This window comes from Bos indicus x Bos taurus, chromosome 17, assembly GCF_003369695.1.
Source record: "Bos indicus x Bos taurus breed Angus x Brahman F1 hybrid chromosome 17, Bos_hybrid_MaternalHap_v2.0, whole genome shotgun sequence".
Classification (NCBI taxonomy): Eukaryota; Metazoa; Chordata; class Mammalia; order Artiodactyla; family Bovidae; genus Bos; species Bos indicus x Bos taurus.
The window spans coordinates 1,388,964-1,402,761 of NC_040092.1; the positions used below are offsets into that span (position 1 = coordinate 1,388,964).

The 13,798-nt window shown below is 61.2% G+C and overlaps 1 protein-coding gene across 2 annotated transcripts in view; it reads left to right on the top strand.

Moving 5' to 3' along the window:
- BCR (BCR, RhoGEF and GTPase activating protein) overlaps positions 1-13,798 on the top strand; it is an 86,496-nt gene that overhangs the window by 45,457 nt on the left and 27,241 nt on the right. For both annotated transcript variants that reach the window (XM_027566143.1, XM_027566144.1), the window contains exons 3-7: positions 2,142-2,246; positions 2,573-2,758; positions 7,791-7,898; positions 10,941-11,001; positions 12,195-12,247. In XM_027566143.1, the coding sequence (XP_027421944.1) occupies positions 2,142-2,246; positions 2,573-2,758; positions 7,791-7,898; positions 10,941-11,001; positions 12,195-12,247 (513 nt within the window). The remainder of the gene's footprint in view (positions 1-2,141; positions 2,247-2,572; positions 2,759-7,790; positions 7,899-10,940; positions 11,002-12,194; positions 12,248-13,798) is intronic.

The window sequence follows — 13,798 nt, forward strand, 5'->3', positions numbered from 1 at the left end:
GAGTTGGTGACAGACAGGGAGGCCTGGCGTGCTGCAGTCCATGGGGTCACAAAGAGCTGGACATGCCTGAACAACGACGGGAGTGCCAGGAGGCCCGCGCTGGCGTGGGATGATGGGTGACGACGCCCACGGACGTTAGCCCTGTGGTAACCGGGGGCAGGGGTCTTGCTGCTGGTGAAGTGAACGGAGCCCAGAAGTGCCGCCTGACGCTCAGTGTGGCACAGGGTGCCCCCCTGGCACCCAGCAGAGAACCCTGCAGCCCCAGATGTCACCCAGCAGAGAACCCTGCAGCCCCAGATGTCAGCGGGGCCATGGCCGGGACCTGCCCCGTCCGTCACGTCCCCACGAGTGACCAACGGCCAGTGCTCCGCTTCCACACCCAAGGACAGGGCTGTCTCTGCTCACCTGCAGGCTGGGGAGCCAGTGGCGGAAAGGGCAGGGCTGTGTCCTCTTCTCTGGACACAGGGACACAGGGCCTCAGGCCCCTGGCACCACCCTTGGGCTGCAGTGGGGCCGGCCAGCACAGGCTGGACGTAGGGAGGAAAACCCCAGCCAGGTGGGGCGCAGGCCTTGGGCACAGCCACCCTGACCCCAGACTGCCTCACTGCCGGTCAGGGAGCAGGCAGAGGACCTCAGCCCGGAAGTTGATGAAGAAGCAGTTTGGTTGCCTTGGGAATCATGCTCCGTGTCAGTTTCCGGGCATCTGTAATAAACCACTACAGACCGTGTGGCTTAAACAAGAGAGACTGATTTCCGCCCGTTCTGGAGGCGGGACGTCTGAGGTGAAGGTGTCGGGGGCTGGTTTCTCCCGGGACCTCTCTCCTCAGCTCAGAGATGCCCGTCTTCCCCCTGCGTCTTTCCGGCCGGGTATGTCCGTGTCCTAATCCCCTCCTCCTCGTCTTCTCGAGGCGTCGATTTATAACTAGGTGTTTATCCTAGGTGTACAAGGCAGTGGTTGGGTATATGTGTATATTGTAAAACGATTGCTGGCCATGACTCAACATCCGTCCCCACGCCTGGTTATAAATGTTTTGTGTGCTAAGAACTCTTAAGATCTGTTCTTTGAGCAACTTTCACGTGTATGACATGGTACTGACTGTGGCAACCCGCTCAGAGGGGAGGTCCGTGGGCAGAGGAGCCTGGTGGGCTGCAGTCCCTGGGGTCGCAGAGGCGGCCACACCCGAGCGGCAACACACGGTCACCGAGCTGTTCCGTACATCCCCAAGACTTGCTTGGCTCGTTCCTGGAAGTCTGTGCCTTTTGATCACCTGATCTCTTCTTAGAAGGGCGTACCAGCCGTTTGGGACTAGGACCCAGCCCACTGACCTCGTGTTAACTTGATTACGTCTCTAAAGACCCTTATCTCCGAGGACAGTCGCGTTCTGGGGCGCCGGGGACACATCCCTGGCGTGACACCGTCACACCCAGTGCGGCAGTGTCGTCTTGCAGCCTCCAAACCCGGCCCCCCTTGTCTGCATCCAGGGCCCTGCCAGCTCTGTGTTTGAGGCAAAGACCTCAGAGTGGGGAGGAGGGGGTCCTTGCTGTAGCCTACAGGTATGTGGGTCCCAGTGTCTAGAAAGCAGGCTCAGAACAGCAGGTTTAAGGGACAAAGGCCCTGGACCCAGGAGACGGGGTTTCCCTTGGGCAGGTGGCGTCAGCCCAGCCTCGCCCTGTGACTGGGCACGAGGCGGGCTGCCCAGCCCTGGCCGGTCCAGAGGTCCAGTGAGGCTGGCTGGGCAGGTGCCGGGCGAGGGAGTATTGTGGCGGAGAGGCCGCGGCGGCCGTGTGCTGGGCCCGATGCCCCTCCCCCCCACCCCCTGGGCTCAACTCCTCTGGTCACGGGTTCAAGGTTCGTAGGAAGGCTTCGCCTGCCGCTCCACCCAGCTCCCCACTGCCCGTTGCCTGGCGTCAAGGCCAAGGGTGGCCCCCGGCTTTGCTGGATGACTGGCCAGATGTTGCAAGGACTGGAAACCGGGGGCTGACCTGCGGGGGGGCCCCAGGCCTCCCGAGTCTCATCCCACCCAGAACCTTCTCGGGAAGCTGATCTTCAGGGCCACTCTCCGGCTTCCTCCACCTCGACAGCTCTCCCCGCCACCCCCACCCGCCCCCTCGGGCCTGACGTTTATCCTTTTGTCCTGCAGAGTGAGCTGGACTTGGAAAAGGGCTCAGAGATGAGAAAATGGGTCCTGTCTGGCATCCTGGCTAGCGAGGAGACTTACCTGAGCCATCTGGAGGCGCTGCTGCTGGTGAGGGGGCGGAGGGGTGCCGGGCGGGCGGGCAGCGCTGCCATGGAGGCCTGGGAGCAGCCCCGCCTGCCCCCTGGAATCCCCGCCAACACCCGCAGGAGGGCGGGACACGGCCTCGGCCGCAGAGGTCGGCCCTCCCCGGGGGAGGGGGCGGTGGGTGCACTCGTGAGGCACTGTGCCCAGCCGAGCCGGCTTCACGTTTTTGTGGCTGCTGAAATTTAAAAACCGAAGCGTGTGTGCGTTCACGTGACCGCCGCACACCTGGCACGTGGCGAGCCCCGTCCCCTGCCACCCCCCCACCACCCGCCACCTGTGCCCTCTTCCAGCCCATGAAGCCTCTGAAGGCGGCTGCCACCACCTCTCAGCCCGTGCTGACGAGCCAGCAGATCGAGACCATCTTCTTCAAAGTGCCTGAGCTCTACGAGATCCACAAGGACTTCTACGACGGGCTCCTGCCCCGCGTGCAGCAGTGGAGCCGCCAGCAGCGCGTGGGCGACCTCTTCCAGAAGCTGGTGAGGAACCCGGGGGCCTCGGGGGTGACGGGGTGGAGGGCGGCGGGGCCCGGCCTCTCCCTGAGCCTGACGCCCACCCCCTGCCAGAGGCGTGGTGGGGAGGGGGAGTCCAGGCGCATCTTAGGCCCCAGACGCCCAGGGCGGGCCGCGCGGAGTGGGCGCTGTGCAGCAAACCCCAGGCGAGGACGCCAAGCCAGGCTCTCTCCCCGTGGCCCACCCCGCGTACATCTCTGGTCCTTTCCGGCTCCGCCCGAGTTCCGCTCAGGGTTCCCAGGCTCCAGACGGGGCCCTCTTTGGACCACAAAGAGGCTGCGGACCGGGCAGCAAGACTGAGGTTACGGGCACGGGGCGGGGAGCCGGGAGCCGCCCCTGCAGGTGGGACAGCGGGGCTCCTCGAGCTTCGTTGCGTGTCTGCACTTCTCTTGAGTTAAAGGGTTAGTCAAGGATTTCTTAAAGAACGAGAGAAAGGCAGTTTGGGGAGGGAAGGTTGGTCATGGGCGAGGAGCCCTCTGGTCCCCAGGGGAGTCCCTGACTGAGGACGTGGTGAGGACAGAGCTCCTGTGTGGCCACAGCTCCCGTGGCAGCCGTTTTAGGACCTGGAGCCGTATTTACCGTTAGGGACGGTGGTCGCAGCGCCCTGGAGACGCGGCACATCCCGTGGACGGGGTGGGGAGGCAGCAGGGCTGGTTTGTGTGTGGCCAGCCCGGCAGAGAGGCGGCCTCCCAGCGCTGCGAGTCCTCGCCCCGGGACTCCTCGAAGGCAGGTGCCGGGCCGGCCCGTGTGACCAGAGTTCCCCCTGCAGGGACCTGAAATCCCAGCTCCCGGGTTGCCCGGCCCCCTGTATGCGTGCCCTTTCCCTGAGAGGGCACCCGGCCTTGTGGGCTGGGGCGGCTGAGGTCGCTGGGCCCCCTTCTAAGTGCCCAGAGCGCACGGAGACCAAGCACCAGTCCCCGGCCCTCCTGGGCCGCCCGGACGCCCAGCTGGCCTGCCTCAGCTCATGCCAGACCCTGGCGTTCTGCTCGGGCGTGGCTTTCCTGTGAGCTGTTCCCTCCCTCCACTGCTCGGGGCTTCAGGAAGGGGAGGAACGCTTCTTTGGTTCAGATTTCCCCGCCTGGGACCCCTTTCCCAGGGCCAGAGAGCAGGGAGACCGGTACTGCCCATCCTCAAAACCCCCATCTTTGAAGACCCAGGTTGTGGGCAGAAACCGCAACCACTCTCTTCCCCAAATAACACTTAAGTCACCCAGAAACTTAAAAAAGTTTAATAGTCTGACAAACACGGGAATTTGCAGCATTTGCTCTGGTCTCCCTGGTGTCCTGGAGCTACCTTCGTGCATGAGGTGCTGCAACAGGCAGACAGGGAAGGCGTGGCCCTACGGAAGAGGAGCCGCCATGGGAGGTGGTTGCTGGGGAGCTCTGTGCCGTGTGTTCACCTGTGTGCCCCCGGGGCCGGGCGCTGGGCATCCCCACAGACAGGTGGACGGGTCCCCGTCCCCACCGCTTTCAGATTAGCACAGTGGGGTTGGGCTCCCCAGCTGGGAGGGTCTCGGGACCCCCCCAGGAGCCCACAATGCCCCAGCCCTGGTACCACCGCTCCCCAGGAACTCAGGAGCCACGCCTCGTTGCTGGGAAGCCCCTTCCTGCCGCTGCCTTGACTCCCTTCCTGTGGGTTAATCACTACCCAACTGGGGCTTTGTTTCTGGCTGAATTTTTATTAGCTCAGTTTTTTTGGTTCCTAATCACTTCAAACTTCCTGAATTGTTGCAAGAATCGCACAAAGAAGTCTCTGTGCCGGCTGCACCACTTGTAACATTTTGCTTTATCTTTCTTTCTCTTTTGCTTTATCTTTCTCTTTTTCCCTCTCTTTTGTACACACACACACACACACACACACACACACACACACACACACACACCACACACACACACACACACACACACACACACACACACACACACCACACACACACACACACACACACACACACACACACACACACGGTGAATAGTTTGAAAGTGCTGATCCTGCCTTCTATCTCTAAGTACATCATCGTGTATTTGCTGAGGACATGCTCCTCCACAGCCCACAGGACAGTGCTCCATCAGGGGCGGCTCATGCTGATGTGGTACTGCTAATTAATACGCGATCCTACGGATCTCTTCCAGGTTAGGTGCCCTGTTCTTTGTGGCCGTTTTCCTCTGAGTCCGGATGTGGTCGTCAGGTCTCTGTAGTTTCTTACCATCTGCACCGCTTGCTTGACCTGTGCTGGTCTCCCACAACCTTGACATTTTTCTTAAGGGTACACCAGTTTGGGTTGGATTTTTTTCCAGAAGAGATTCAGGTTCTGTGTTTAACCACTGTGTCCTGTTGGGGCCTCACATGGTGCACGGCGGGCACCTGGTCTCCATCTGTCCAGTTACCCGTGCAGCTCGGGTTCTGATTGGTGCTCCTGGTCTCCATCTGTCCAGTTACCCATGTGGCTCACGTTCTGATTGGTGCACCTGGTTACATGCAGCTCAGGTTTTGATTGGTGCACCTGATCTCCATCTGTCTGGTTATCCGTGCAGCTCGGATTCTGATTGGTGCATGAGTTGCCTAAACCTCTCTAAAGCCACGTGGGAGATGTGAGCTCCTGGAAGAGCAGGCAGAAGTAACCAACAAGCGGTTCTGTGTTGATGTATTTAGGCTGCTACCGCCCAGGCGGTTCAAACAACAGAGGTCTATCTCCTCCCATTTCTGGAGGCTGGTAGTCAGATCCAGGCGCTGGCAGGGCTGGTTTCTCCCACGGCCTCTCCTCGATGTGTCAATGGCTGTTATTTCCCTGTGTCCTCACGTGGTCGTCCCGCTGTTCCTGTGTCCTAATCTTTTCTTCGCCTAAAGACCCTTGTCAGATTGGATCAGGCCCATTCGAACAGCCTCATGGTGTTTAAAACATTGTTTTTGATGTGGACCGTTCTTACATTCTTTATGGAATTTGTTACACTCCTGCTTTTATGTTTTGGGTTTTTGGCCTCGAGGCACGTAGGATCTTGGCTCCCTGACCAGAGGGTGAACCGTCTGCCCTGGAAGGTGAAGTTTTAACCACTGGACCACCCGGGAAGTCCCGTGACGGCGTCATTTTCTCCCCATCACCTCTTTAGGCCCATCTCCAGCTACAGTCACTTTCTCCGTGCTCAGGACTTCGACTTACGGATTCCAAGGGGACACACTTCAGTAGTAACATCCCCTCGGGACTAGGCTGAGCCGTGGCCTCTTCCAGAGGTCACCCCGGCCACAGTATCTACTGTAGCCCTGCTCTTCTCCCCTGCTCTGCCTTCAGCCACCTGTCATTACGCGTTTCTTTACTTATTTATCGTGTGCTCTGCTAGCTGGCCACACGCACTGTCTGAATGATTGGTGGTGACAGTGCCTGAAGCAGGGCCTTTGTTTGGGTGGGAGACCCTCAGTGAGCGGGGCAGTCGGGGGAGAAAGGGCTCTGGGTCCCACCGTGTGACAGGGGACCTGGGGTCTTGGACGCGGCGACTTGTCCAGGTGAACGCTGTGGCCAGGGCCGAGCGGGGCCTCCTCCAGCTGCTGTTTTTCTCACGTGCCCCCAGACCCTCGGTGCAACCCCCACAGGGAGCGGGGTCAGAAGATCAGTGCGGAGGGCATCTGGCCTTGCCATCTGAAGAAACCTAAAATTCAATACAAATGCAAATGCACGTAGAAATAAAATTTAGGTTCGATGCAGAGCAAACGCCAGGATCAGCAGAAGCCTTGGGCCTCCGGCTCCCGGTGGGCTGCAGTGGAGGAGACCCACCCAGCCGGTCACGGGGTCTGCCCTCACCTGCTCAGGCTGGACTTTCCCTCCTGCCTCTGGAGGTGACCCAGGCCCTGGTGATGGTGGTGGCCGCAGACAAACCTGCCCCGACCTTGGAAGTCTTGACTCAGCTGAGAGCTGGGGCAGGAGACCTCCTGTTAACGCCTTTGGCCGAGAGCAGGACAGCGCCCCTGCTTTGCAGCTGGCAGCGGAGGCTTCCCGCCTGCCAGGGTGCCGAGTGACACCTCAGCCCCGTCGCAGGTCTGGATGGAGCTCATAACTGGGCAGTGGGAGCCCGTCTTCTCCGTGGGCAGCTAAACTGCGCATTTCTCACATGTCTGAAGAGGTTGTAGAGGAGCAGAGCTGTGTAGCCCCTCCTTGCTGGTTGGATCTCCCTGCAGTCCAAGGGACCCTCAGGAGTCTTCTCCAGCACCACGGTTCGAAAGCATCAATTCTTTGGTGCTCAGCCTTCTTTATGACCCAAGGAGATCAAACCAGTCAATCCTAAAGGAAATTAACTCTGAATATTCATTGGAAGGACTGATGCTGAAGCTGAAGCTCAAATACTCTAGCCACCTGATGAGAAAAGCTGACTCATTGGAAAAGACCCTGATGCTGGGAAAGATTGAAGGTGGGAGGAGAAGGGGACGACAGAGGATGAGGTGGTTGGATGGCATCACCGACTTAATGGACATGAGTTTGAGCAAACTCCAGGAGTTGGTGATGGACAGGGAGGCCTGGCATGCTGCAGTCCATGGGGTCGCAAAGAGTCGGACACAACTGAGCGACTGAACGGCAGCAGCAGCAGTGCAGCCCGTCGGGCCAGGGATGGGTCCCGCCGAGGCGTCTGCAGCTGGGACGAGCAGGGGCCGCCCCCTCCCACCTGCTGGAGACGCTCATCTTTGTTCACTGACATCCTGGAACACCAGCCGTTTGCTGGTGGCCCAGTTTTAAACGAACAGGGTGGGAGGAGGAGGTTGCTGGGAAGAGAGCCCCTACCTGCCTGGGGCTGTGAGTCACCTCCCCACATGTCACATTGGAAGCAGAAGTGCGCTCAGCGCGTGGGTAGGGGAAGCAGGTGGGCGGCGGTGAGCGAGCGGGGAGCTGAGGTCGCTGCAGCCCCGCACCAGCTGCTGCACCTGGGCTTAGGGGAGCCCAGCACTGAGGGTCGGAGACCACCTGCCCCGCTCCTGCCCGGCACCCGTCCCACTGTCTCTCCCTTCCTCCCCGCAGGCCAGCCAGCTGGGTGTGTACCGGGCCTTTGTGGACAACTATGAAGTTGCCATGGAAACAGCCGAGAAGTGCTGTCAAGCCAATGCTCAGTTTGCAGAAATCTCTGAGGTACGCGTGATGCTGTTCAGAGAGGTGTGCCCCTCCACCTCCCTGGGTGGGGCCGGCGGGGTGGAGCGCCGTGGGCGATCGTGGGCATGCCGTGACCCCAGAGAACACGCACTGCACACCGAGGTCTGGTCGTGAACCTCTGTTTCCGGATGCCTGCGGGTGGGCCCTGTCAGCCCCAGCCGGGGTGGGGTTGCAGTCCTGAGCAGCCTCGGACGCTCCCTGCCCTCCCAGCCGCGAGGGCCCGGCTCGGGGGTCCGTCTGGGCAGCCTGGACAGATGTTGTCTTGCGCTTGTCTATGAGGTCCCCAGGAACAGAGGGTTTTGACACCCGAGCCAGAGGCCGACATTGCATCTTGCAGGTGGAGAGCAGGTGGGGGCCTCATGCTCCGCTCCTCTGGGGCTTACAGCCAGCGCGGGGTGGGCTGCCCACCCACGACGGGGGAAGCTGCAGGCTGCCAGCCTCACCAGCCCAGCAGCTCTGAAACCTCAATCCCTGGAGTCTCAGTACAAGGAGGGGCCTTGGAAGAGCCCCCGGAGGCAGGAGACCAGTCACCAGGGGCTGCTGGTGACCATGCTGGGTCCTCCCCGCCCTGCCCATCCTGCTCTTCCCTGCAGTGGGGGGATACCTTCCTCTTCCTGGGGTTCATCTTCCTCAGAGCCCTGACCTGCCTGCTCCGCCAAGCAAGGATTCTGCGTGGGAAGACCTCTGAGTGAGAACTCGGCTGCCTTTTTTTTTTTTTCCCAATTTCTTACCTTTTGCCTGCTTGTGGGATCTTAGTTCCCCGACCAGGGATCGAACCCGTGTCCCCTGCATTGGTAGCGCGGAGTCTTAACCAGTGGACCCCCAAGGAAGCCCCAAGAACTCAGCTTTAGGAAGAGAAACGGAAGCCAGAAACATGGTGGTGCTGGTCACGCAGATGCGGCCCGCACCCAGGACCGCAGGCTGGCTCCACGCTGCCCTCCACAGCTGCCCCAGTTGGCCTGGAGCGTTGGGTCTGTTCTCTCGTTCACTCATTAAACTAGCAGCCCTCACGCCCCCAACAGCTGGGGTGCGGGCGCTGAGTCCCTAGGTGACCTTGACAAATTAAGAGTCGTAACGTTTTAAGATCGGCTGCACTTAAACGGGGCCGCGTTCACATCCACCCAGACAGGTTTCTACAGAAACAGGAGGAAGTGACGGTGGACACCACCCGGGGCTTACGGGGTCCCACTGACCACGTGCAGGAGGGGATCCGAGCCCCACCCGGGCACGGGAAACAGGACTGCGCTCGGGGGCAGCCAGCGGCCAGGCTGCCGTGAAGTTTTGTACCATCGGGCGGTGTCCACTCGGGTTCTCCATCCCTGTTTCAAAAAAGACCCAGAGAGGGACTTCCCTGGGGGTCCAGTGGCTGAGGCTCTGTGCTCCCAATGCAGGGTTCGATCCCTGGCCAGGGAACTAGATCCCACACGCCGCAATGAAGATCTGTGTGCTGCAACTGAGCCAGATAACTAACAAACAGCAGAAAAACAGGCCCAGAGAAACTAGAACCACACGGAACGTGGAATGAGCCACAGGGACACGGAAGGAGCAGGCCACAGGTGTAGGGGTGCATTCAGGGGTGGGGGTCAGAGCTCGGCCATGGGGACGGGAGCTCCACCTCCAAGGACCTGGAGCAGTGGTCCTTCATCTCTCCCGGGACCAGCCTGAGAAATCCGTGTTCGTCATCGTCCGGTCAGACCGGAGTTGCCCGCGCTGGGTTCCATGAGCCCGAGCTCCCCGGATAATAAACCGGTGTGACAAGGGGGAAAAGTGAAAACGTTAGTCACTCAGTCCTGTCCGACTCTTTGTGACCCCCGTGGATTGATTGTAGTCCGCCAGGCTCCTCTGTCCGTGAAATTCCTCAGGCGAGTAGCCATTCCCTTCTCCAGGGGGATCTTCCGACCCAGGGATGAAACCCAGGTCTCTTGCATTGCATTTACCATCTGAGCCACCAGGGAAGCCCCTGATAAATAGGTAACGGGAATCAAGTGCAAAGGGCTTCTGGGGTCTGTAGTTGGTTTGGGAGCTGCGGGGTTAAACCAAACTTGTAAGTTTCCTTAAGGAAACTTAAACTCCCCCCACTCCCCCCACCGAGCTCCCAGACGATGAAGGGGCCCACATGCATCGTGCCTTCCAGGGGCGCCAAGCGTGGGCTGCTGCCCCGGCTCACCGGAGCAGCACCTGAATTTTGCAGATTTGAGCTCTCACGCACGCTCCCCACTCCCCCTCCCCTGCCCTCTGGGAGCTGCTGAGACAGGTGATGGAGGAGCCCCTGCAGAGAACTAAACGCCCAGGAGGGGCACCAGGGCTTATCGCCTGGAGGTTTCCTGTGGCCCGAGAGGTTAGGAACGCAGTCTCCAGCTGGGGTTTCTCTTGCTCCCAGTCCTCGCCCTGGGATTAACCACAGCGTCTTTTCAGGGACGATTTCAGGCACACAGGGCCCTTTCATTCCCTTTCTCTTGGTACCTCGGACCGAATCGGCAGCTCCTGTGAACGCAGTTAAGTTGAAAAATGACCCACCCGTTAAAAAAGCTGTGCTTGCTTCCTGGGCAAGGACGTTTGCAAAGTCTGGAGAGGGATGGAGGCAGCCTGCCTGCTGGTGACTGCCCCGAGGCGGAGTGCTCTGACCGCCCTTGCCCCGGCCCCTGCGTCCAAGCACGCTGTTTAACTGAGGCGAGGAAGCCGGTCCGCGCTCCCAGGACAGGTGCTGCCTTTGGTCTGGGTTTGCAAGACACTCTGCGCCAGAGGCCTCGGCCAGGGCCGACTGTGTCCCCTGGGGACGCCTAGCAACGCCTGGGGACGTCCCGGCAGGAGGGGGGCTGTTCAGCCTCCAGGGCGTCTCACAAAGAGACTTTCCGATCCTGAAGTCGGCCTCGCCCCTCATGCTGTGACCCAGACACACCCCTGAGGTTTGTGGCTGAAAGGATGCTGAGGTTTCTGCCCGAGGTTCCTGGGGGTGAGCTCGCTGCCACCATCAAGGCCGCTCTGTTCACCCCGCATGAAAACGCGCTCTTCTCTCTGCAGAACCTGCGAGCCAGGAGCAACAAGGAGGCCAAGGACCAGACGACCAAGAACTCTCTGGAAAGTGAGTTCTCAGTGCCGAGGCCCCTGCGTGCTCCCTGGGGGAGTTGTGGGGGGTGGCTGCTGCGAGGGGACAGGGCGCCCAGCTGGGCCCCCCTGCGCTGCTGCAGACCTCCAGTCACGAGGAAGGGAGCAGGGAGTGGGCAGGACCTGTGGCCGCCGCCAGGGATCACGCGGGACGCCCCCCGGGCCTCTCAGCGCCATGGTGTCGTCCAGCAACCTTGTGGGGGACCGTATTGTCCCTTCTTCCAGATGACGCAGCGGGTTTAGGATAGAAGGACCCGTGTAGAGGGCAGGTCCCGAGTGGCTGGGCAGGGGTCAGAGCCGAGCGGCAAGGCCCCCAGGACGGTGTTTGCCCTCCTCCCTCTGGGTAGAGTGGGCTCAGGAATGAGAAGGTCCTCCTCACTCCTGGCTGGTAGGGTCTCGGGAGGATGTTCACTCACAGAGCACAGCACGTGTGATAGGAGCCGGGCCAGAGCTCCACCCCGCTCCAAGCCGGTCTCCCCCACGTCTGTGAAATGGGGTGAGTGCACAGCTTGCGCTGCCCGAGGGGGTCACGGGCAGAGGTGCCCCCGACACAGGAAAACACAGCGAGTCCCGTGCCCGCAACGGGCCATGCCGGCCACGGAGCAGAGGGGGCAGCCCGACCACTGGGGCTCCAGGCTGCTGCATCCAGAGGTCCAAAAATGCCCGTAAGGCAGCTGAAGATGCTGCTCGCTCGGCCAAGGCCGGCACAGCCTGCACGCGTGAATACTAGAAAGCAAATGAGCTGACCCACCGGTTCAACCGGGAGCTGTGTCTCAGCGCCAGGCCTGGGTCTGCGTGGAGACCAGTGGGCTGTTCTGCCCACAGGGACTCACGCCAGCCCATCCTCCCAGGGACCTGCGCCGGCCCATCCTCCCAGGGAGCCGGCTGGCTCCCTGACCCCCGCCTTTGAGTGCTTGCTGCCGAGGCAGCCTCGCAGGCTTGGGTCCTGGATCAGCCCCAGACCCGGCGCTGACGTCACGGACCGAAAGCCCACAGTGACATCCCCAGCCTTCCAAGGCGCCGGGTTCCTCTCCGGTCCCCAGGCAGAGGGAAGGTGGGGTGCCCTGGGGATGTGGACTGTGGGCCACCCCCTCCTCCACCCTTGCAGCCAGGGCGGGCGGTCGGCCTCCTGCACGTGCGACCTCTCATCCCCTGCCTGTCTCCCCACAGCCCTGCTGTACAAGCCCGTGGACCGGGTGACCCGGAGCACGCTGGTCCTGCACGTGAGTCCCCGGGGCCCGGGGCCTCTGTGCCCCAGGGCTCTTGGCTTCTGCTGTCTTGGGGCTGGGGCCGCTGTTGGTCAGCTCTGCTCACCTGCCCTCTTTTCTGCCCTGCAGCTGTACTGAGCATGCAGGAATGAGGCGCCTCTCCTTTCCCGGGCTCCTGGGGTGGGGGTGGTCCGGGGCTCCCGGTGCCTCATCAGAGCAGGCACAGGTGGGGAGGGGCTCGAGAATGGAGACGCTCTCCCGAGGGAGGGGGCAGGGCACGGATGCCAGGTGCCCGCCTGGGCTGCGGTCGGACCACACCCTCCACCAGATGGACAGTGCGCGAGGGGGCCCGCCCAGCAGGGCTGCCCCTGAGGACAGCGGGGAGTCACTCACACGTTGTTAAGTGACCGTCATTCAGTGTGTGCGTGCTCAGTCATGTCCAACTCTTTTCGACCCTCTGGACGGTAGCCTGCAAGGCTCCTCAGTCTGTGGGATTCTCCAGGCAAGGATACTGGAGTGGGTTGCCGTGCCCTCCTCCAGGGGATCTTCCCGACCCAGGGATCGAACCCACGTCTCTTACATCTCCTGTGTTGGCAGGTGGGCTCTTTAACACTCGCGCCGCCTGGGCAGCCTGGTCATCTTAATACCGAGAAACAAAAGCAGAGGAAAGAAGGCCCCCAGCCCTACTGCCCGGCGACCCTATCCATAGGTCTTTAGAGCAAGTCTTACGCACGCATTTTTTAAAAAATGAACGACCAGCTCGCAGAAGCCTATAAAAGTGTGCGTTTCCTTTCCTGCTCCCTGCCCACAATGAACCCACCACCGGAGGGTCCTTAATGCTGACACACGTGACGTATTTTAATCGCTCGGAGACGTGCTGGGCCCGCCGTCCCGTGCCTGCCGTCGGCCCCCGTGTGCTGCGTCAGGCCGGTGGCGCCCCAGGCAGCTCTGCCTCGTTCTTCTCCGAGCTGTGCGGTTTCCCACGCACTGCTCGTTTCGTAATGTCTTACGTCTCAGAGACTTCGTGGATGGAGGCAGATGAGCTGAGATTGGCGGTTTGCACACGTTTGCCAGGCTCTGGCGCTGGAGCCCTGGAGGCCCTTCCTTTGACCCCCTGGCAGCGATGAGCTCAGGCCTGGCGGAGGGGCTGGCCTGGGACCCCCACGCCGGAGTCTCCCCTGACTTGTCTCGTCTCCCCAGGCTCTTGTTGCCATAGGATTTGGGAGCCAAGAGGGTTCTGTGTCTCTGGACCAGAGAGCCGTTGACTTTTGAGCTCAGATTATGGGCATCCCCCATGGAGAGGAATTCCCAGGCTCTGATCTAAGAGAGCAGGAGTCGGGAAGGTTGGGGGCTTTCTGCTGACCTCACACAGGCCAGCGCCCCCCGGGTGGTCTCGGTGGACACGAAACACATCCAGAGGCGGTTTCGCTTGACGCCACCACACACGAGGGGGCACCACTGGCATCGAGTGGGCAGAGGCCAGTGATGGTGCCAGTCTCCTGCAGGGCATGGGGCCGCCCCCACCCACCCAGAGTTTCCTGGCCCTGGCTGCAGAAACCTGCCCCA